Source organism: Macaca nemestrina, chromosome 19, assembly GCF_043159975.1.
Source record: "Macaca nemestrina isolate mMacNem1 chromosome 19, mMacNem.hap1, whole genome shotgun sequence".
NCBI lineage: Eukaryota > Metazoa > Chordata > Mammalia > Primates > Cercopithecidae > Macaca > Macaca nemestrina.
Genome location: NC_092143.1, coordinates 82,166,201 through 82,190,550, shown reverse-complemented (window position 1 = coordinate 82,190,550; position 24,350 = coordinate 82,166,201). Strand labels below are relative to the sequence as shown.

Below are 24,350 nucleotides of genomic sequence, written 5' to 3'. Positions count from 1 at the left end.
TCTGGTCTTCCTTGAGGCAAGCGTGGTTTTGACGCCATCACACTCTCTTGGTTTCTTATTCCTCCACGATCTCCTCCTTTTCTATCGGACCTCTAGAGGCTGAAATATCCCCACGACTCGGTTTTGATCTCTCTTCCAGCTGTGCCTGCCCGCTAGGGAAATCCTCTTCTGTGGATTTATACATCATCCTTACACTGAGGACTCAAGGCACATCTATAGTGCGGGCCCCTCCTGTAAGATTCCTGTGCCCAAATTGCTAATGGAAATCGGGTGTTTCGCAGTTATTTCATATTTAGTGTTTCTAAAACAGTATTCTTGATTTTCCTATTTTTCTTAGCAAAGCTGTCCTCCACATCCCTCTCCCCACTCTAGTATCCCTGAAGCAATAAATGGTACAACTGTCTACCCTGTGCAAATTGAGAAGTCAGACGTCTCCTATGTTCTTTTCTTTCATATCTCATTCATCCACATTTCCTTCAGCCTCCTAAGCACCTCTTGAATGGCCCACTCCTGTTATCCGTCTCTGCCTCCACTGAGTGTAGGGGAAGCTGCCATCATTTCTCACATTTCTCACTGCTGCTGCCTACTAACTGGTCTCCTTGTTTCTCCTCCCACACATCACTTTTTCTCAGCTACTCAAGGGATCTATAAAGATTAGAAAATTCCACCAAGAATAGAATACAAATAATGCTGCCTACAAGCCATGCACATCCCAACTGCCTGCCTGAATTCTCCCCACTCTTCGCTGTCCACTCACCCCCGGTCTTCAGTTCTTCTTATGTGCTATGCCGAACTCTGACTTGTCTCAGGACCTTCGCATGTGCTGTTCCCTCTGCCTGAAATGCCCTTCCACACCCCAGGCTCAAAGTCACACACTTTTCCTAAGACAAGCTTCTTCTTATGCTTCAGTTGCAGTTTAAACCAGCTCCTCAGCGAAGCCCTTGCCAATCACTCATTTATAGTTCCCCCTTACTCACTGCCTCAGCCTGTTGTCTGTTTCCTTCACGGACCTGTCACAAAGTGTAACAGACTTATTTTACACTAAATAGTTTTCTTGTTTGTCTCCTCTGCTAGAATATAAGATCTACAGGGCTTAGATTTTATCTGTCTTGTTCCCTGTCATATTCCAGGCACAAAACAGTGTCAGCCCATGGACAGCATTTCATAAACGCTTACTGTATAGACACTTCAGCTGTGTTGGTCTAGTTCCCTTCTAAGGGACAGAGACTTCTAAGGGACTTCTTTCTCAGCCACATCAATATTTTCAGCTCGAAACCCAATCCTGGCTGGATTTCCAAACTAATTTCAGAAGTTTACAGAAGCAAATTAGAGAAGAATAGAGCGCTACTTACTACATGCATGGGAAAAACCATCTCATTATCACAAGTCTGTTAGCACTTAGAGAAATTTATTTCTTTATGGCACTAAATACTCCTTGGAATCTAAGCACCCAGCAACATACATGAGCAAAGGCTGCTACTTTATAAGTGCATGAACTTACTTATGAACTGAAGAGCTGAGTTCCAATGTGGAGAGCAGAAAGCATGACTAAGTGCTAGGTGTGTTTCACACGAAACTGACATTAGAAAATGTCATTTCATTAAAATGGGGCTGAAAATTCATGGAGTGCCTACTATGTTCTAAGCTAAGGGCTAAGTAAAGGGAACACAAAAATATCTAAGTTTTAATTTCTATTCTTGACGAACTTATAGACAGTGATGACATCATGCTTTGCTAAAATCTTCCTTAAAGATGTTTTTGAACGATATGCATTCAAGTCTTCATCTTGTTCATCATTTTTCAACTCAAAATTACTTACTTTTCTTTTTTCAATCCAGTCATATTTTGCCACAGGCCTGGGAAGTTTTCAAACTGATATGTGTATATAAAGATAAGCACCAGCATAGTGTAAATAACCACTGACATCCAAAAATATTTTAGAATTTTCCTCCACCATTCATAGTGCACCTGCAAATCAGATAGTGGAAAAAAACAAACGAGAAAAAAATCATTTTAGAAAAACTCACAAAAATATTTGGTTTATTCAAGTAAGACAAGTGATTACATTCACAAATGTCTGAAAATAAAGTCTATTTCATTTCTAGTTTTTAATGTTCCATGCCTAACATAGTGGAGTGGTCCTGGGTTAGAACCCCAGTTCTATAAGTGGTTGCTAACTCTGTCTTTGGGGAAGTGGCTGAACCTTCCAGAGCGTCTCCATAAGTGCCTATTTTGCAGGGTTGCTACGACGATGAAATAGGTATTTACGGGTTCCCGCAAGCTATCTGGCCCATAGAGGGCGCTCAAGGAACAGTAGGGTAAGTGCTGCTGTCATTGTGGTTATTATCACTGCTCAGAGAAAACCACATCCATTTTGAAATTGAAAGCAATATTGTATGAATGAAAATGTGAAACAACCACAGAAAAAAAGACATCTCATTTTACCATAAGCTGTGGATATTCATTAGAGAACATCCATCCTGAATTTTTAAGAGTATTCAAAAGTTCACTGATTTCTTTTGAGATTTTTTTATCTTAACATATGATATACTCTCGTTTATTGTAGTTCTTTTATTTGTTTTGTTGGCTACCTGCAAGATATTTTACTGTTCCATGTGTTTCTATTATTAGATTCTCTTTTGTCATCAGTTAAAAGTGAGTCTGTGGAGAGCTAACTCATTTTAATGCATTTCATATATTAAATTATTTTAATGAATGAAATCCTTTTAATTAATGAAATACGAAAGCAGTCAGTGCACTACACATATATATGTACACAAAGAGCAGGCACATGCCACACATACATCGTTTTCTGACCCTAAAGCCTGAAATGCAAAAGTATACCTAGGAATACTCCACGACTTCAGATTATCTAGCTTTTAAATTACTATTTTAAAATGTAATTCAATTTTTACAGGCCAGGTGCAGTGATTCATGCCTGTAATCCCGGAACTCTGGGAGGCCGAGGAGGGCAGATCACTTGAGGCCAGGAGTTTGAAACCAGCCTGGCCAACATGGTGAAACCCTGTCTCTACTAAAAATACAAACATTAGCTGGAGGTGTTGGTGCACACTTGGAATCCCAGCTACTTGGGAGGCTGAGGCATGAGACTCGCTTGAACCTGGGAGGTGGAGATTGCAGTGAGCAATGAGCAGAGATCACGCCACTGCACTCCAGCCTAAGGGACAGAGCAAGACTCTGTCTCAAAAAAAAAAAAAAAAAAAAAGTAAATAAATAAAAAGAAAGAAATAAATAGAAATGTAATTCAATTTTACAGATTTTTTTGATGAATAATTTTTAGAAAACTTATGTATGAACCTTTTCCTGATTTTTCAACAACCTAAATTTTTTATTTTTACTTTTTTTTAGGGATGGCATCTTAATCTGTTGCCCAGTTGCACTGTAGTGGTACAAGCATAGCTCACTGCAGCCCTGACCTCCTGGGATCAAGTGATCCTCCTGCCTCAGCCTACCAAGAAACTAGGACTACAGGTGTGCCACCACACCTGGCTAATTTTTTAATTTAAGAAAATTTTTTGTAGAGACAAGACTTCAGTATTTTGCCCAGGTTGGTTTGGAACTCCTGGCCTCAAGCAGCCCTCCTCCCTTGCCTCCCAAAGTGCTGAAATTATAGGCATGAGCCACTGCATCCAGCCCTGAAATTTTGAAATAGTAAAGAAGTTGAAGACAGTCATTTACCATTTTAGGATTCTTGGGATATAATGTTTGAATCTTGCCGATCACTTTATCTATGTTCATGAGTCTAGTGATTTAGAATCTCTGCAAAGGTAGCTCATGTATATTCCTGGGACAGATGTGAGAATGAAAATGATCCACTGTGTACCTACCTGATACAGGGCCACACAGAACAGGAACAGCACCATGTAGATGATTTTGTACATTACGATTTTCCCCTCGAAGCTGACGAAGAAGAACATGCCTCCGCAGACGTAGATCCAGTACTTGATGAACATGGCCACCACCAGATTGCCCAGGACTTTCATGATGTCCTGCTCATCTTCTTCTTCAACTTCCTCTTCCTCTACCTTCTTTCTCTCTTGCTTCTCTTCCTTCGCTTCCTCTTCTTCCTCCTTCTCTTTGGGTTCTCCTTCCACTTGTATATCTTGAAGTTCCTCATCTTCAAATAGAAAACTATACTGTTACACTTAGCTGGTTATCTGTGTAGAACCACACTTTGACCACGTGTGATATATGTAGGATGTAGAGGCATGCATTTTCCAAGTTATTGCATAATTTGAGTGATTTTAAACTATTCTCATAAACACAGCAACATTCCTAACTAGATTAAAAGTCAATTTTCATAACCTTCTCAAAATAGAGTTTACAAGAAAATAAATTTGATAATACTAATTTATATACAAGGTCTTTTTAAATTTTTGATACCGAGTGATAGCTTTAAGTGCTGTGAGATGAAAAAAATAAATAGGCAACAATAGCACAAATCTAAATGAGTATATCAATTTCAAATTCTAATTGTTTCACGGCTCTAGACAATCCAAGTAGTACTTTACCAAATGTGGTTAATGCTATCAATCTTAACCAAAAAAGCATGCTTTTAAATAACTCAAAATTTAAGAGATACAGCGAAACATAATTTAATTTAAATTAGATTGAAAGAGTAATTGTAATTTAAGTTTAAAACAATTTAATGGATCAAAATAAAAACTCACATTGTGTTGCTTTAAAATATGGTAATACATGGGACTCATCTCTGTGTTACAAAGTCTTATATTTGAAGAACTTGAATAATTATTTCAAAAGAATTATTGGGGTTAATTTGAATAATTTATTCAAACAACTAGTAGATTCACAGAGTGAGGAGAGTGAAAATCAAGTGAGGGCTCAGAGCAATTGTTGATATCAAATTAACCATTTTTTACCAAAATTAACTGGTTAATTTAATCACTATGTTGAACAGAGACATCCAAATCATATAGGCAAGATTTGAATCTTATGGACAGACTTTTGTTACTGAAAAACAACTGATTGGTTAGGTCTAAATAAGAAACTAAACATAAATGTGTGTGTGTGTGTGTATAGAGGTGTGTGTGTGTGTGTGTGTGTGTGTGTATATATATATGCCTGCATTGGTTCTTATGGTTACTGGTTAAATCTTAAGGTTACCAGCCCAGCTTCTGTGGACATTTATAGGCTCCTTTTCACAGTCAGTGCTTCCTAACCTCACAAATACTCTTCGATCCATTCTACAAACATTAAACTTACATTTATTGGCATATCTAGGGAGTTAGGGAGCAAGCTGTTCTTATTTTACCTATATAGCAGGTCTAAAACTATCAAGGTGGTAACATCATCATCATCTGTTTTTACATTGTGGTATACTATTTTTTTTTTTTTTTTTTGAGACGGAGTCTCGCTCTGTCACCCAGGCTGGAGTGCGGTGGCTGGATCTCAGCTCACTGCAAGCTCCGCCTCCCGGGTTCACGCCATTCTCCTGCCTCAGCCTCCCGAGTAGCTGGGACTACAGGCGCCCGCCACCGCGCCCGGCTAGTTTTTTGTATTTTTTAGTAGAGACGGGGTTTCACCGTGTTAGCCAGGATGGTCTCGATCTCCTGACCTCGTGATCCGCCCGTCTCGGCCTCCCAAAGTGCTGGGATTACAGGCGTGAGCCACTGCGCCCGGCCACATTGTGGTATACTATTTTTAAGAAAGAAGAAAGAAGTTTTAAATGTAAAAGATGTGAGTTAGTTTCTTCGTTCCAATACTCACTAAAAGTATGACCTGGGAGGAATCATTTAATTTCTCAGAGGTTCAGTTTTTCTTTCACTAGGAATCACCTTCATGAGGATCAAATGGCACATTTTTTTATTTTTTATTTTTTTTGAGACAGAGTCTCGCTCTGTCACCCAGGCTGGAGTGCAGTAGCCGGATCTCAGCTCACGGAAAGCTCTGCCTCCCAGGTTCACGCCATTCTCCTGCCTCAGCCTCCCGAGTAGCTGGGAACACAGGCGCCGCCACCTTGCCCGGCTAGTTTTTTGCATTTTTAGTAGAGATGAGGTTTCACCATATTAGCCAGGATGGTCTCGATCTCCTGACCTCGTGATCTGCCTACCTCAACTTCCCGAAGTGCTGGGATTACAGGCGTGAGCCACCGCGCTGGGCCCAAATGGCATATTTTTAACACTCCTTTGGAACTCTCACGTGCACCTCAAAAGTCACACGCTATAATAACGTTACTTAGTGCTCCAAGTTTACATTCCACTTTCATTTATTCTGAAGCTTTCTGATGTATTTTGGGGCTCTTTCTCTGTAATTTTGCTGAGCACCAAACTCTCTGGCCACACGCCATGTACACTAATTTACCTTTTTCTTCATTTTCCTGACTGCCAATTTTGACTTCGGATAAAAGAGCTTCCTTTTCTCGCAGAGCTTTTTGCTCTGTGAGGTGCTGCCTCAGCAGTAGCCAAAAAGTAATGGTGAAAAGGATCTGAAAGTAGAGAAGCAGCAAAACAAGAATTAAGCAACCATTTGGAATGTAAAAACATTCAACAAATACAACATTTTCTCCGCATTCCAGTGGGAGCACCATAAATAAACATTTTTATTGGAGACAGAGTCAGGTCACCTGCCTGATTTCAGCTGAGATTCACGGCTTTTAAGTCCCTTTTCCGAGGATGCTCCCATGCTTGTGTTGGGTGCCAGGAGCACCACGCAAGTCCTGAGGAAGATGAACCCAACCTGTCTAACGACTTCCACCTGGGCAGGAAATCAACTGCAACAAGTGGTCTCCCATGAGGTGCTGGTCCCTGGTTGGTTCCCTCCTGACTGTGACGTCATTACAATTGTAAAAGGAAGACATACTTCTTGCATAATACCCCCTTGACTGCAATGTTCCTTATTTTGAAGAATTCCATAGATGGGAAAAGGAAAATTTCATCCCAGAAAATAGAACCCCTTATTATTAATCTTCTAAAGCTGCAGGGAGTCTAATTCTAAGTGCTCATACTTTTAAAGTAACATTTTCTTAAGGACGAAAAAATCAAAAACTTTTTGATTTGGGGGAACTCTATTGTTTAGGAAATATAGTACCTAACACACAGTAGGTTTGTTGCTGTTGTTGTTGTTTTTTGAGAGGGAGTTTCGCTCTGGTTGTCCCGGCTGGAGTGTAATGGAATGATTTCAGCTCACTGCAACCTCTGCCTCCCGGATTCAAGCGATTATCCTGCCTCAGCCTCCCAAGTAGCTGGGATTACAGGCATACACCACCATGCCCGGCTAGTTTTTGTATTTTTTTAGTAGAGACGGGGTTTCCCCATGCTAGCCAGGCTGGTCTCGAACTCCTGACCTCAGCTGATCTGTTTACTTTGGCCTCCCAAAGTGCTGGGATTACAGGTGTGAACCATCATGCCTGGTCACACACAGTGGTTTTTAAAAATAGCTTTATTGAGATATAATTCACATACTACACAGTTCACCCATTTAGATTCAGTGGTTTTTAGTATATTCAGAGTTATGCAACCATCACTGCAATGCATTTTGCAACACTTTCATCAACCCTGTGTAAGAAGCCCCATGGCAGGTACTTCCTTTTCTCCGTCTCAGCCCTAGCCAACCACATATTCACTTTTTGTCTCTATAGTTTTGCCTAATCTGGAAATTTTTTATGAATGAAATTATATAATAGGTAGCCTTTCGTAAGGGATTGTTTTTACTTAGCATAATGTTTTCCAGGTTAATCCACTGGTAGCATGCACAGTTCTTTATCTCTTTTAATTACCCAGCAATATTCCATTGCATGGCCATACAACATTTTGTCCTTTCATTAGTTAATAGGCATTTGGATCATTTCCATATTTTAGCTACGATGGATAATTCTGCTATGAACATTCATATACAAGTTTTTGTGTGGACAGATGGTTTCAATCCTCCTGGGTAAATGAACCTAGGACTGGAATTGCTGGTCTTACGGTAATTTTACGTTTAACATTTTGAGGAACTGGCACTTTGTTTTTCAAAGTTGCTGCACCATTTTACATTCCCACCAGCAGTGTGTGACCGTTTCAACTTCTCCATGTCCTCAGTAGCACTGGTTATTATCTACCTTTTTAAAAATTATAGCCATTCTGGCTGGGCACGGTGGCTCACGCCTGTAATCCCAGCACTTTGGGAGGCCGAGGCAGGCAGGTCATGAGGTCAGGAGATCGAGACCATCCTGGCTAACATAGTGAAACCCCGCCTCTACTAAAAAAAAAAAAATACAAAAAAATTAGCCGGGCGTGGTGGCGGTCACCTGTAGTCCGCCACTCGGGAGGCTGAGCCAGGAGAATGGTGTGAACCTGGGAGGCAGAGCTTGCAGTGAGTCGAGATCGCGCCACTGCACTCCAGCCTGGGGCAACAGAGTGAGACTCTATCTCAAAAAAAAAAAAAAAATTATAGTCATCCTAGTAGACATGAAGTGGTATCTTGTGGTTCATAGTAGACTTTTTATAAATATTTTCCAGTGAAGTGAAAAAATAAAACAAAATATAAATAAATATAAATGAACGGGTCATTTTCAATTTGAATTGACCACTTACCTATCCATAAATGTCTACTTATCATTTACTTTCAACATAGACTAGTGCCAATAAGTCTTGGCCAATATGCCCAGGGCCTAATGAAATCAAGAACCGGAGTGCCTACATTTATGCAAATCTGAAGTTAAAATTCTGGAAGCCACTATGAATTGAACTATTGCTGCAAATTGGGGGGAAAAATTGTTTCTCCAATGCATATTCAGAGAGGTTAAGAGTAATTGAGAGCAAGTGGGACATCATTCTTAGAGAAGTTGAGTTATTTAATAAAAGGTCTTGATATGGAGCCAGAAATGAGATGCTCTGGGACTGAGGAAAGCTGCCAAGCAGGTAAGTCCGGCTCCTTGGGAGGGGTTCAGACCCTTGAGGACTGAGGAGGAGATTCTATTCTCTCATTCTCTATCACACTGACTCATCCACTACACTCCATAAAGTGTGTGTTTAAAAATGGGTTTTACACGTTATTGTAATAGAAATGTTATATGCCTGGAGGTGTATTACTACCTTCTATGACAAAACCTTGCACTTTTTTCTAAGTCCCTGGGAACATTAAAATACAAGCGCAGACCTAGATTCCCAGAATAACTTTTATTTTCCACGAGTAACAAATTTATTTCCCAAATAATGTTTTCCTCCTAAAGAACTGTTAATTTTGGATTCGACAGGAGATAATTGAACTAGTGACTTGGCACGCCATTTTAGCAGTTTCATTGCTATTCGGAGTCGGACTGTGATGAATTTACATAGTCAAAAGAATATAATTTTGATTTTTTTAAGTAGAAGAAGACTAAGTTACCAGTTGTGTGTGAATATGTTGTGTGTGGGTCTGTGTTTAAGAGGAAAGAGGGAGACAGAGTAAGTGAGAGTACAACGTGGGATTTTCAGCATGGAGCAGGGTGAGGAGAAGAAGCAGGCGTGGGAGTCTGGGATGAATGGATCAATGAATGAAATGCCTTGGTCCATGAACACAGGGGTTATATTCCTACCTCTGTCACTAGAATTCATCTGTTAGAATGTGTGTCATTTACCCCAGTAGTTCTTCACCCAAAAATCTGTTACGAACAGCAAACTTTGCCCTAGTGTACTCTACCCCATTTACAGCTGACTGCCTGGGATATGGGGTGTGTGATAATACTTCAAGTGGGCAGCTGCTCCCAGGAAAGGTGAATTTCATGTGATGTAAATGACCATCTCCTCCAAAGATACTGATTTCCAAGACCCATTCAATACATACACGTTTATTTTTCCTGTCTTAAAACTAAATTATTAACACAAAGGGAATGTGTGTTTAGTCTGCCATTTTGTTAACAAAACAAACAGTAAATTTGGAAATCTAATCTTTTGAAATAAAACTGTTAAAATGGCTCATAAAAACAAATGAGTAATGAAAAGAGTATGAACATTCTAACTCAGATAAGAACATATCATATAATCAGTAGAAGAAAAACAGTAAGTGTCATACTTAATTTTTGCTGCTAAAAATGTTCTTTAGGAAGGAATTGGAGAAAAACGTCATGAATAATCAATACTTATTTGTGACACTAATGTGCTAAGCATGTTTTATAAAATGGTAATCAAAGACAGCCCTGTACTCCTTAACACATTTTACACTGTATTTTCCTCTTTTCACACTTCTTTTTTACTCTAGTAAGATTTATACTTAAAAAAATTTATACAAGTTTTCTTTGAGTGGAAAACATTGTCATTTCTAAGTAAAAGTTAAATCATGGTGTAATATATGTTCATGTTTAAATTATAGAGGCCTCTAAGCACCGTAAATTGTGTCCTACAGTCTCATATTTGTTCATTTTTACAAAGCAGTGAATATTTGGAGCCTGTTTTTGTAAGGTTTCTGTTGGATACGATTATGATGACGATTGTGGTTTTGTGTCATTGTTTTGTTTTATTGTATTCTATTCACTTACTTTGGAAGCGAGTTCTCCTGGCTCTTTCTTTTCTAAAAATCCTGGAACCTTTTTAATTTCAGGAAGTTCAAAACTCCATATATACTGTAATATCAACAATAGGTTTCCATAAACCACCATGAAGGGAGAGCTGATCATGGCATATTTTCTTCTGTTGCGAATCATCCAAAGAGTGCACGACCAGATCAGCAGCACGAAGGTCAGCCAGCTGTGATAGGTGATGCTCCAGGCCTCCGGAGGACAGAAAAGGAAACACGACCATGGTTAGTACAGTGCTCGGTCCCCCGACCCTGGTAAGGTAAAAACTCTAAAAAGTTCAAATATTCTATAATATTCAAACCAGGGAGAGTAGAGAGTTGTGGTGGAGTGACGGAGACCCCAAGCCGTGGAGTGGTGGCTTGGAAGACGGGAGGTTTTAAAGCTTTAATATTGTAGCTCCATTAACACAGCAGAATGGTACCAGACATGGGCACATTTTTAATGAAGGATTGTGTTGTTTTCACAATAGATTTTTTTCAGTTAATTAACAAAACGTGTAAGCAAATATTTTATTTTACTTTATTTAGCTCTATTGCTTTAAAGAAAAGACCAAACTTATCTGGCTTAGAGAGAAAAAAAAATAGGGTATACTTTTGTGAGTTCAGAATGAGAGATCTGCTGCAGTTTAAAGTAACAGTTGATGTATAGAAAATGTCAAAAAGTAACCAAAGAGCACAGAACTAATTTTATTTGAAGAATAGAGTTGGCAATCCCCAAATTAGCCTCTTCAATTTTGTGGTGCTTTCTTTTTCCCAGCCTCCTCTCGCATGGGGCTGTGTTCCTTACTGGAAACCGAAGTTGAGCACACACAGGTTCGTGTGAGAAGCACCTGGACCGAGTGCCTGGGAAACTGTGCCTAGGTTCTATGTCCCCTGAGTTAAAGAATATTTTTATTTTTATCATCAAAGGTGTCCATAGGATTTCACTGTTGACCACAGAATTTAGAAGAGTCGTATTTTAAACAAGAATGTTAGGTTTCTCAAAAATAAATCAAATTTCCTGAGAAAATTTGTTTTTGGGAAAGGGAGAGATTATAGCTTCTTTTATTTTCTATCTATGGGCCAAGGGACTATTTTGAAGCTGTGATGTTGCAGATGGTGAGTAGAAACACGTATAAACTGAGAGCTCACAATTGGAAGGTGCTCTAGGGAACCACGGTTGCTTGATGCTCATATTGGTAAAACATTATTGCAGCTGGCTGGGCGCGAAGGCTCACGCCTGTAATCCCAGCACTTTGGGAGGCCGAGGCGGGTGGATCACGAGGTCAGGAGATCGAGACCATCCTGGCTAACACGGTGAAACCCTGTCTTTACTAAAAATACAAAAAAAAAAAAAAAAAATTAGCTGGGTGTGGTGGCAGGTGCCTGTAGTCCCAGCTACTCGGGAGGCTGAGGCAGGAGAATGGTGTGAACCCCGGAGGTGGAGCTTGCAGTGAGCCAAGATCGTGCCACTGCACTCCAGCCAGTGCGACAGAGCAAGACTCCATCTCAAAAAAAAAAAAAAAAAAAAAAAAAGTTATGGTAGCTAAGATGGAATAACGTCTCACCCAAATCTAAGATAAGATGTGAATATAATTCTCACTATCTGAAAGGAATAAAAGCAGCCTATGTTAACCTCAAAGACCTTCAATGTCATTTAGAAAAACTAGTATGTCCTCTCAAATTGGCAAAATAAGAGAGAGACTGACTTGATAAGCTAATTTGAAAGAAATGTATTAATACTTAAAAGAGGATAAATAGAGGTGAAAAGGACACAATTTTACAATCTGTAGTATAAATATACCATGAAAAATTAACACAGCTGACCATTCTCTGCCAAGGCATCAGGGGGATTCCTATACTTCTGCTGGCCCTGAGAGGATAGCAGCACTTAGAGCCAGCGGGGCTGTGGTCTCCTTTCTCCAGCAGTCTGGCAGCCTCCACTCATATATACCATCATATCATACATACCATCATATCATACATACCATCAGATATTGTACACACCATCATATCATACATACCATCATATCATACATATCATATCATATTGCAGCTAGTATCATGTCATACATACCATCATATATTATACATATCATCATTATCATACATACCATCAGATATTGTACACACCATATCACACATACCATCATATCATATTGCACATAGCATCATATCATACCTTCCTCATATCATATCATACATACCATCATATCATACATACCATCATATCACATTACACATAGCATCATATCATACATATCATATATCATATATACCATCATATCATACATACCATCTTATACATACCATCAGATATTGTATACACCATCATATCATACATACCATCATATCATATTGCACATAGCATCATATCATACATACCATATCATATCATACATACCATATCATACATACCATCAGATATTGTACACACCATCATATACACACCATATCTTACATACCATCATATATGTACTATCATATCATACCATCATATCTTATATACCATTATATGTGTACCATCATATTATACATACCATCATAGCATACATACCATCACATCATATCATACATACCACCATATCATACATACCATTAGATATTGTACACACCATATCATACACACCATATCATATCTTACATACCATCATATATGTACTACCATATCATACCATCATATCTTATATACCATGTGTGTACCATCATATTATAAATACCATCATAGCATACATACCATCATATCATATCATACATAGCACCATATCATATTATACATATCATATTATACATACCATCATATCATATCATACATACTATCATATCATACATACCATCATAGCTATGAGGGCACAGATGTAACTTTGTTTCATAATAAATTGGAATACGGAGACCATGGCATGAACTTTGATACTTCTTTTTTCCTCACGGCTCCTTTCTTCTTCAAATTCTTCTTTCTCTTCCTCTTCCTCCTCTCGCTTTTCTAGATGGACAAATACTTCATTTAACTATTTATGCAAACATGTGACGTTTGTATAAATGTTCCAAGCAATGCAGCACATGTATGGTTTTGGTATAGCCTTGTGTTTAAGACTTCAGAAATTGTTTCCCATTCATAAAGCCCTTAGAATTCAAACAGAATCAATAAGTTCTGCCTGGTCAGTGTAATGGGATCCAGCATATAGTAATTGAGAAAGGAAAACTTCCATGTAAGAAGGTATGGAAGGAAGCCTCTAAGCCAGTCATCAGAGCCCCCACCTCCTGGTGTTCATGCTGTTGAGTTACCCCTCCCCTCGAGTGTGGGTGGGACCTGTGACAGGCTTCTAACACAAATAGGGCACTTTAGAGGGGATCAAGGGTCACTTTCAAGATTCTGTTTAAAAAGACTTTGGTTTTCACTTTGTGTGCTCTCTTATTCTCTCACCTGCTTGTCCTCAGACAAGCCAGCTACCATGCTGTGAACTGCCCTATGGGGAGCCCCAGGTATGAGAACTGATGGCTCTGCTAGCCAGATGTCAGCAAGAGCCTGAGGCCAGCCAACAGCTACACAGTGAGCCTGGGAACAGATTCTCCCCCAGACAAGCCTTCAGATGAGACAGCAGCTCCAGCCAGCAGCTTGACTGCATTGCAACCTCATGAGCAACCTTGAGCCAGAGGAATGAGCCTAGTGATGCCCAGGTTCCTGGTCCAGAGAAAGTGTGCCATACTCAGTGCTGTTCTAAGCCACTAAGTAGAATGTCCTTTCTGTCTTTCTTGTTCAAATCAAATGGGCTACGTATAGGTGGGTTACATGAGAAAGTGTCTTAGCAGCATAAAGAGGAGGTATAAATGACTGAAAAATCAGTGACTGTGCATACTACTCCACATGGGCTCCTCAATGAGACGATGGTGTGTCCTTGGCAGAAGCCCACTGGCTCTCATTCCTCCTGCAGTAGGACTGGATGAGCCTGGAGTTTATACGAAAAAGCCCCTGGGGGCATAGACAGGGGTGAAAACACCAAATCTGATGGATTTTAGAGTTACCGCCATGCTACTTTTCTGGTTGTGACACTTTTTGTCTGTATAGATTCAATTTTGAAAACGTTTCCAGCTTTTGTTTCACTTTTGAAAGCCCCGTTTATGATTTCAGTATGACTGGGTTGTCCTTGTCAGCAGTCAAAATCCTATTTATTTGTCCTCATGAAAGTAATGGGCAAATAGAAGGGTGTCTAGGCTGTGACCCCAACAGCTCAAATGGCAGCAGCCACAGATGCTGATTCTTGGGCCCTATGTGTTTGCTTCTGGTGCCCAGGCTCCGAAGAGCACACTGGAAAGCACCATGTTTCCTTGAACTTTCCAGTTTAAGCCTGAGCTGCAAACTAAAACACATGCACGCAGGAAGCAGAAACCGGGAGTAGAGTTGATGCTATGCAGCACTCAGGTGTCACCATGGGATGGGTGTGAGGGTGGGGTGGGGGTGGTGGCTGACCTTGATTTAACCTTACTGAGGAATGTCGGATAATATGACTAACCAGTTGTACAGTTAAGTATTAAGAAGCCCTGTGGGGCAACTCCAGGAAGTACTGATACAGATTTATGAAGAACAGACATCAGAATAAACTTGATAAAGAGTTATGCAAAAAGGCCCTTGGAGTAAGCGTGATGTACCACAGACGCAAATTGGAGAGCTGCTGGCCACTCACTAAAGGCAGGACAAGGTCTAAGAACTCTGGCTGTAATTACATACAAATACAGATGCAAATCCAATAGTTTTACAGTCACTTTGTAATTCTGTCTTTATGGACTGATGACGGGCAATTGGTCCCTGGCAGGGGCAATGACAATAGAGGTCTAGTTAACTGCTGTTTTCTAGAGGCAAGGGACTAGTGTTGCCAGACCTTCACATTCTTTAAGGGATTCCAGAAATGTCCATTTCTAGGTCAGAGGTGCAGCTTTTTAAATGATGGCTATTTAAAATTGTTTTTAAATGCTGTGCAGACCAAAAATCAAATCTGAGAGTGAAACTCAGCCCCAGGCCACCAATTTGTCATCTTTAGTAATAGTGCTCTCCTTCAACATAAACAATTGAAAGAAAAGGGAGGAAAAAAGCCTTGCAAAAGTTTCGACAACCTCGTTTTTTTTTTAAATGGACAAAGAAAAGAACTCCTAAAAAACACTTGGCCAGGTGCAGTGGCCCACACCTGTAATCCCAGGAGTTTGGGAGGCCAAGGCAGGCGGATTGCCTGAGCTCAGGAGTTTGAGACCAGCCTGGGCAACATGGTGAAATCCTGTCTCTACTAAAATACAAAAAATTAGCCAGGCATGGTGGTGTCCACCTGTGGTCCCAGCTACTCAGGAGGCTGAGGCAGGAGAATTTCTTGAACCTGGGAGGTGAAGGTTGTAGTGAGCTGAGATCGTACCATTGCACTCCAGCCTGGGAGACAGAGTGAGACTCTGTCTCAAAAATAAAATAAAATAAAATAAATAAAAAAACCCCAAAGAAACAAACAAACAAAAATTCATACACTAACCAGGAAAACCACTGACTATAATTACAACATCAACTAAAAGAAAGACCAACATACATATAGATGCTATACCTAAGTTGACATGTTCAAAATATTGTTTTCACCTTTTATTTTCAAAGTTTGCCACAATTATGTCACTTACTCTGTATACAAGGATAGAACACAACTAGCAATATGCTGGGGCAGAATGCAGGCAGAACTTAAAGAAGTGAGCTTAATGATACTGACATGGATACTGTTTTAAGAAACATCAAACAAGCAACAACAACAAAAAGACAGAGCGAGGCCAAGCTTCTAAATGAGGGAGAAGTGTGACCCTGAGTACAGTACGTGCCCGCAGGCTGGATCCTACCTGAGGATTCATCAGAGGGCTCCCACCGGTACTGGGGGGTGGAGTAGAGGTCGGCTTTGCCGGGGCCGTTCTCCATGGGCAGGCTGGGGTGGATGGTGTGGTAATCCACGGGGTTGCCGTTCACAGTCACCAGCAGGCCCTGCCGGGAGTGCAGAGAAAGGGACACCTGTCACAGCAGCTGTGGGTTTTCAATGTAGACAAATCCCCACTTCCCTTCCTCCACCGTAACCAAACAGTGAGGAGTTGACTACAAGGTGAATAACTTAGCCAACTGTCCAAATATTTCAGTAAGGGGAATCTTGTACATTCCCTCTTCAACTCTAGTCTCCACAGCGTGATCGCAGGATAATGTGCATCTGACCTTGTTGCACTTTGCCAAAAACCATGCTACGCACCTGCCGTCCTCAGAATGAAGAGCAAACTCTTGTAAATGGCTGAAGGAGGCCTTCAAGATTTGGTCTGATCTTTCCAGCCTCAGCCTTTGCTACTGTCCACCTCTCAGCCATCCTTCTATCTATATGGGACTCTAGGCCTTTCCTGGGCTGTGGTCCAGCCCTGTCCTGCCCTATGCCCTATGTGGTTCTGCACGGGACTAATGCAGACACCCCTTGGATCTCAGCTGAGGCATCACCCTCTGGGGATCTCTGCCTGACTTCAGGTTGCCATGTCCTTACTACACCACTAAGTACAATTGCCTGTTTCCTCCTTCTGTCTCTTTGGCTTTACAATTTTTGAGATAAACATAACACCCACCTATACATATGTGTATGTGCACCCATGGGCATGCAAAACTTCGTACTTATGTAACAGGCATAGCTACAGAACAAAATCCTTTTTAAAAAGCCCACAAAGCTTCTTAAAATTTAAATATATTTTGTATGATTATACTCAATCTCATTTTAACAGCAGTCTACCAGATATAATTCATGCCAAAAAATGGAAAAGCTTATGGAAATTTTAATAGATCATTAAAATAGACTCAAAGGAGCTGCTTCCATTTCTGTTGCCTTTACATCACTTACACATGCATACATGAGAACGCTAAGGGTATACTAACATCAGAAGGTTTGTAGTCATCCTGGGTCATGGATAAAAGCTGCAAAAAGCAATGCGGGAAAGCATGTTAGCAAGGAAGCCGAAAGCATTTTACTGTTTATGTATCTATAAAGTTTTACTATGCACAAACCCATTCTTTTGAACTTGCTGAATGCTACTATATTAAAATTGCCATGCAAAATATAAAGGGACAAATAAATGAGCTGGATGCTGCTGTTCATGACAACTATGTCACATCTCCTGATGTTAATGTTTAGTTATACAGCAGATAAGCAACCGCGTGTCTATAAATGTTACCATGTTTTTCAAGGGTTATGTTCTACAAGAATAAGCTGCTTAGTTTTATACCCCTTTGAGACATCTGCAGAATTCTGAATGTATTTACGTTTCAATAAATAGAATTTTCATAATAAAGAAAAATTGATTTGTAATGTGGTTTGAGATTATTTTAAGATTTGCATACTGTATACAACAAAATGATTATTATATGACTCTACTTTTTAACTATTAATACATTACCACCAGGTGATTTGGGCTTCCCCCAAATAATAATTAGTACAGCAAGTGGTTCTACCACAATTTTAGGTCAGGACTCATTTGTGTTCTTAAAAATCACTGAAGGTCCCAAAGAGACTTAATTTGTGTGGGTTCTATCAATTAATATCTACCATACTAGAAATTAGAACAGATATTCTTAAAATATTTATTTACTTATGTATTTATTCCTTAAAAAATTAAAAAACCCATGATGTGTTAATATAAATGAATTATTTAAATAGCTATATATTTTTAAAACAAATAGTGAAGAAAGTATCATTGTTTTATAATTTTGCATATCTATTTAATGTCTAGCTTAATAAAAGACAACCAGATTTTCACATCTGTTTCTGCATTCAATCTGTTGTGATGTGGTGTTCCAGTTGAAGTAGATAAAATCTGGCTTCACATAGGTATGCAGTTGGGCCAAAAAAAAAAAAAAGTATTTTAGGGCCGGGCGCAGTGGCTTATGCCTGTAATCCTAGTACTTTGGGAGGCCGAGGCAGGTGGATTGTCTGAGCTCAGGAGTTCGAGACCAGCCAGGGCAATATGGCAAAACCACGTCTACTAAAAATTCAAAAAAATTAGCCAGGCGTGGTGGTGTGTGCCCGTAGTCCCGGCTACTTGGGAGGCTGATTCAGGAGAATCGCTTGAACCCAGGAGGCAGAGGTTGCAGTTAACCCAGATCACGCCATTGTACTCCAGCCTGGGCGACAGAGCGAGACTCTGTTGCCAAAAAAAAGTAAATAGTCTATCTAAATAACTGTGGACAGTCTCCGCTACTAGATCAGACTCAACCAGTGTAGTGTCTTGAATGTCCGTCGTAGTGCAGAATCTGAAACCATATCCATGAACTTTTCACACTCTGCTACATTAACACCCATTGGCATACCATGCACCCCGACTGGATCATTTACCCACGTGCTGTCATGTAGGGTGGCGGTGATTCGGAAACTGCTGTTTCAGTGAGTTATAGGTATTGACTCTACCAAATACTGACACGTTTCAGTATGCCATGCGTAAAAAGCACATTTGTCACTATCACCCCGATCTCAACAGAAAGATCCTCAGATACTGGAAAGTTTTTAAGCCCTCAGTAGATACGAGTTTTCCAAAATTCTAATTTTTACTCAAATGCTTAAATGTTATCACGGTAACAATTACCGTCAGTTGTTTGCCTCAAACTGATGAGCTCACTTCACTTATTTTCAAGCAATTGTCTGCCAAATACCCAAATGAAAGAGAATAGCCCTGTTAGTCCAGGAGCTGTTCTTTCAGGTAAAAGGTTGCTGTGGAAACAGTGAGTTTAGCTCACAATGCTTGCAGGGGATTTGCACTTCTCCTCGGGACAACTGTCACACTTCGTATGAGGCACATTAGGCAGACTTCTCATTTTGTCACACAGAATATTAAAAAGACAAGCACGCCGAGGTGGAGATTTAAGAAAGTTAATAGCTCTTCCTGGTTCCTCAAGAGTTTCTTAAGGGAGACCAGCCTTTTTCTTTTGTTTTCGTCCAGAGCGTGGCAGCGAAGGACTCTATCTACAATCACCGCTCTGCGCTTTGGTGCCCTGGCCTTGGTTCATGCTCAGGCGCCTGTAGTTTTACCCACCATTGCTTTGATATCATCAAAGCAAAGGTCTTAAGTATTAGCACAGAAATAGTTTTGAGCCTAAGAATCCTTGCAAAGGTCTCGGGACCCCGACAGGTCCACAGGCCTCACTTTAAATACAGCTGGGCTTTCTTCATCATTTAGAGAAATGTGTAAGATAACCTGAAACCTGGTGAGGTGCAATAAAGGAAACGACCGGGAAATCCCCAGATGCCATAGGCGGCCACCTCTGCCCCACAGCGCTGTCCCCCCAAGGTAGCTCACTCACTACTGTCCTCTCGCTCAACACAGGGTAGCCGCACTGAGAGCAGGAGTGTGGGTCTTAGAGAAACTCACTGCCACAAAAACAGAGAACCCACTCCTCAATTGGAGAACATGCTGGAAAGCAAAACGCTGACTCCATCCAAAAATTCTAAGAGCATTTGTGTTTACAACATTGCAAACAGGCCATTTTTACAAGTCAATATAGCACTTAGCTGAGTTCAGTTCAAAATAGCCAATCAATGATCAAAAGGTCATATGAATTACATATTCTACGTTACGTGTACTATACGAGTTATCTGAATTATCCAGTTGTGACCCACTGTTCCTTGTCAATACACTCAGTTACCTCAAAGAAGTGAAAGATCCTCAACCACATTCCTGTTTGGGTCTTTTCTAAGTGGTGACTGAGTACCACTGTGGCCAGCTTCTTAAGTGACACCAGCCCTTTTCTTTTGTTTTCCGCCAGAGCGTGGCAGCGAAGGACTCTATCTACAATCACCGCTGTGCACTTTGGTGCCCTGGCCTTGGTTCTTGCTCAGGCGCCTGTAGTTTTACCCACCACTGCTTTGATATCATCATACTCTGCTCCATTAAAACTCATTGGCATACCATGCACCCCAACTGGATCAATTACCCACACACTGTAATGTTGGGGGGCGGTGACTCGGAAACTGCTGTTTCAGTGAGTTACAGGTATTGACTCTACCAAATACTGACACGTTTCAGTATGCCATGCGTAAAAAGCACGTTTGTCACTATCACCCCGATCTCATCAGAAAAGTCCTCAAATATTGGGAAGTGTTTAAGCCCTCAGTAGATACGAGTTTTCCAGTCTTCCAAAATTCTAATCTTTACTCACATGCTTAAATGTTATCACTGGTAACAATTACTGTCAGTTGTTTGCCTCAAAGTGATGAGCTCACTTCATTTATTTTCAAGCAATTGTTTGCTAAATACCCAAATCAACCAAATACCCGACAGAGAAAAATTATTTTCTGCGATCTAGTTCAGCACCGAAATTCTCACCCTCCAGTGCTAACAGACTGCTTTGCTACGTTTGTTTGTTTTAATTACACAATTTTTTTTTTTAAATAGGAACATTCTTTTTAAGATTCGGAGATTTCAGTAGAACGCACGGAAATATAAAATGACGTTCTTGACAGGACCTGGGTATTTTCTTTGGAAACAGTTTTCCCCCTCTGGTACTAACCCTCCTAAATCACTGTTTCTATAAACCACACGCAACCCGAGTATCATATGATATGTATGATATTATAAGGCTCATTTTCAACAGTAAAATACAAAAATAGAAAAATTAGGGAACGGAAATCCCTTTCATCGTGGCTTACTTTTCTCTCATCGGTGGGGTAATGGGTTGCGTACCACAGGCTCCGCCTCCTCTCCGCCGTTATTTGGATGGGGCTACAAGCCAGGGCTTTGTCCTCTTCTTTTGTCCTCTCCTCCTGCACCTGAAACACAGAAACAGGATCAGTCTGGCTTCCTGAGGCAGCTCCCTAGGCAGCCTGGGTGGCCAAGAGAGGGCTTTTCATTTTGGCTCTATATGATGATTTTTCAAAGTGAATGTTTACAATATACAGGATTTTATCAAGACACTTTAAAAAAGGACAAAAATGCTCCCCTGCAACTGATAAGCACATCAATATTAAATGTCCCCTGTTCCTACTAAGCCCCCTGCATTACAGAATATGCTCCATGGTTAAATATCCGCAGCTTTTCCAAGTGCATTCTCAACTGCACTCAAAAGCAGCTACGCACATGATTCTTAGCGTAAGAACCTTCACAAAGGTGAGCAGTGAACCGTGTAAGCCAGCTGCTGGCAGTCTTCAATTCAGACTGGATGTATTGGAGGCAGAATCATCTAGAGCGCACACGGCACTAAGCCAGAGCATTTCTAAGCACGAGACATTTGCCTAAATTAAACAACTGGTCTAGGAGAGGTGATAGAGAGGAATACAAGGAACAGAAGCGCTTTGGTGCCTTAGCATGTTTTCCCAACAAAAGTGTCCTAGTAAAAAGGGCAGTCATGCGTCACTGATACTGGAGTGCAGTGGACTTAGTTTCACTGCCCGATTCCTGGGTCCCAGCGCACCAGAGTAGAACTCCTAAGTGGGGCACCCTAACTCCCTGGGTGGGGCGTTACGTTTGCCAGGTGGGGGCCATATAATACACTGAAGTCTCGACACGCTTTTCTCTCTCTCTTTTTCAAACATGTTTCACAGATGTCTACTTCAGCACTCACATTTGGTGGCTGGCATTTTTCATTAAACGTACTAGGTCATCTGGAACTACGATATAATCAGCTTCTTTTCCTCATTGCCTCAGTGCAACGGGACTTCGGTCCCAGCCCATTTAAAATACAGCCCACATGAAATGTTGATGACAGTTTTAAGCCCCTTTCTCCACAAACCCCTGCAGACCTTGTGATTTGTAACATTGCTATTGCTGTGTGGCCTGTAGCCTAAATGGTCTTCCCGGCTCTCTCTCTGCCTACCTTTGCTTGCCAGACAGCACAGGGCAGTGGAAACAGAATATTGCACTGGCCCAAAGTTATAACGGAGCCCTCATCAAGCTACTGCATTATCTGAGAGATGACATGGGATATGCCAGAGAAAGCAAATGGGCTGGGAAATCGTAATAACTCGAAAGCCTTAAAGTAATCTCCGTAACGTGTAAGACATTGTTCAGAAACAGTTCCCATTGCGGTGGCTCACGCCTGTAATCCCAGTACTTTGGGAAGCCAAGGCGAGTTATTTACCTGAGCTCAGGAGTTTGAGACCAGCCTGGCCAACACGGTGAAACCCCGTCTCTACTAAAAATACAAAAAAATTAGCCAGGTGTGGTGTTGGGCACCTGTAATCCCAGCTACTCAGGAGGCTGAGGCAGGAGAATTGCTTGAACCCAGGAGGCAGAGGTTGCAGTGAGCCGAGATCACGCCATTGCACTCCAGCCTGGGCAACAAGAGTGAAACTCCATCTCAAAACAATATATATATCTCTTTAATTTTTTATGTACATGTTTTTATTTGTGAATATACACATATACATATGCATGCTTGTGGAGGAATGGGACACGATTTTAATGATTCTACTGGCACAGTCAAATTTTAGAAAAGAATTGAAGAATATAACACAACATGACTGGGATTCCTTACCACCCATAAATCATTTTGTTACTATACAACTGTCATCAGTGGCCTAAAAGAAAGATGATGCACGAGAACCCTGCTAACAAGGATGGCCTCTGAGACCCTAATCCCACAGATGGCTGTTAGCCCCTGAGATGGGGAGGAGCTACCACAGAGGAGGAAGACAGCACCATCCTCATTTCTGCAGGTGGCGCTTCTGTCAGGGACGACCGGAGGTATGTACCTCCCGCAGTTTTAGTCCCTATCTGATTCACATCCTGTGTGCTTCTCTTGGACCGATTTTTCTCTTTTAGAATGCACAGTTCTCTAAGTGGGGCCCTGCCTACTGAGGTCATTGCTCTGTGCCGGCCCCTAGGTCAGTGTCAGACCCAGGTGGCCTTCCATAAACACTCATTGACTGGCTTGACTGATGAACGTGTGGAAATAGTCTGCGGGTATAAAGACAGAACAGAGAAAGTGGGGAGCTTCTGCAGGGCCCCAGGCTAGGAGCGATTCGGAGGAGGCGGGACTGGAATGCAGAGACTCAGGCTGGGCCATGCTCATGAGAACTGTCCCCAGCTGTGGGGTTCCCCGCAGGTGGGGCATGAAAAGGTGCGGCGACCCTGTCTACACAGCTTGTCTCCTTCATGTGTCACTAAGCTACCTTGCAAATGGGCTCCTGACAGTCATTTAGGGTAAAGAAAATCAGGCTGATGTTTTCTGTCACTGAAGGAGAAAAGAGAGAAGAGAAGCCACCCAGGCTTCAGTCCTCCCCTCAGAAATGCTGTGCCCTTGTTCATATTTTCATAGGGAATAAACACCCGCAGTTGCGCTGGAAGGAATATCCAAATCCCCATCCCTCACAAGAGGATACTCAGGAGGCAACAGGCACCACCAAGAGCTGGACTGTCACTCCCACATCTTCACAGGCTAAGAGGGCTGGAGGAGATACAGGAAACACCAGCTCCCTTGATAACAGGGGTGTGTGCCTCTAAGGACCGAGCTTCGTTGTCAAATGTGGATTAGAATCTGATTTGTAACACCCAGTAAATGTGTGATTTTAGAAAAACTGACATCTCTAACCTCATTTTCCTCATCTGTAAATGGGTATAATACCTAGTCTATTGATCGGAGTTATATGGTTTATTAAATGAGATAATGTATGACAACAACACGGCATATTACACTAAAGTGATCAGCAAAAATGAGTCTTCCATTCCTCTCACCACCTGCCATTCTTACCAGCACATTGTGCGTTGTGGTATTAGTAAAGGGAAGCTAGTATTTGGTCTGGTAATATTTATATTCACTTAATACTCTTTGCAGAATTAAAACTCATACCCAGAACACGAGAGTTGTGTTGGAATAGAGTATTGATTAGTCA

The 24,350-nt window shown here is 41.0% G+C and overlaps 1 protein-coding gene across 16 annotated transcripts in view; it reads right to left on the bottom strand.

Annotated features, from left to right (window-relative positions):
* Positions 1 to 24,350, bottom strand: part of LOC105478913 (piezo type mechanosensitive ion channel component 2) — a 475,658-nt gene that overhangs the window by 118,585 nt on the left and 332,723 nt on the right. For 14 of the 16 annotated variants that reach the window (XR_985592.3, XR_011617161.1, XM_011736634.2 and 11 more), the window contains 8 exons: positions 21,171 to 21,290; positions 17,411 to 17,449; positions 16,354 to 16,492; positions 13,329 to 13,477; positions 10,478 to 10,708; positions 6,343 to 6,466; positions 3,849 to 4,138; positions 1,820 to 1,968 (listed from right to left, as the gene is read on the bottom strand). Coding sequence is in view for 14 of the 16 variants with exons in the window: in XM_011736634.2 (XP_011734936.1) it covers positions 1,820 to 1,968; positions 3,849 to 4,138; positions 6,343 to 6,466; positions 10,478 to 10,708; positions 13,329 to 13,477; positions 16,354 to 16,492; positions 17,411 to 17,449; positions 21,171 to 21,290 (1,241 nt within the window). In the remaining 2 variants the exon portion in view is untranslated. Of the gene's footprint in view, positions 1 to 1,819; positions 1,969 to 3,848; positions 4,139 to 6,342; positions 6,467 to 10,477; positions 10,709 to 13,328; positions 13,478 to 16,353; positions 16,493 to 17,410; positions 17,450 to 19,110; positions 19,159 to 21,170; positions 21,291 to 24,350 lie in introns of those variants that run through there. The other 2 variants (XM_011736646.3, XM_011736636.3) reach the window with 2 other exon arrangements.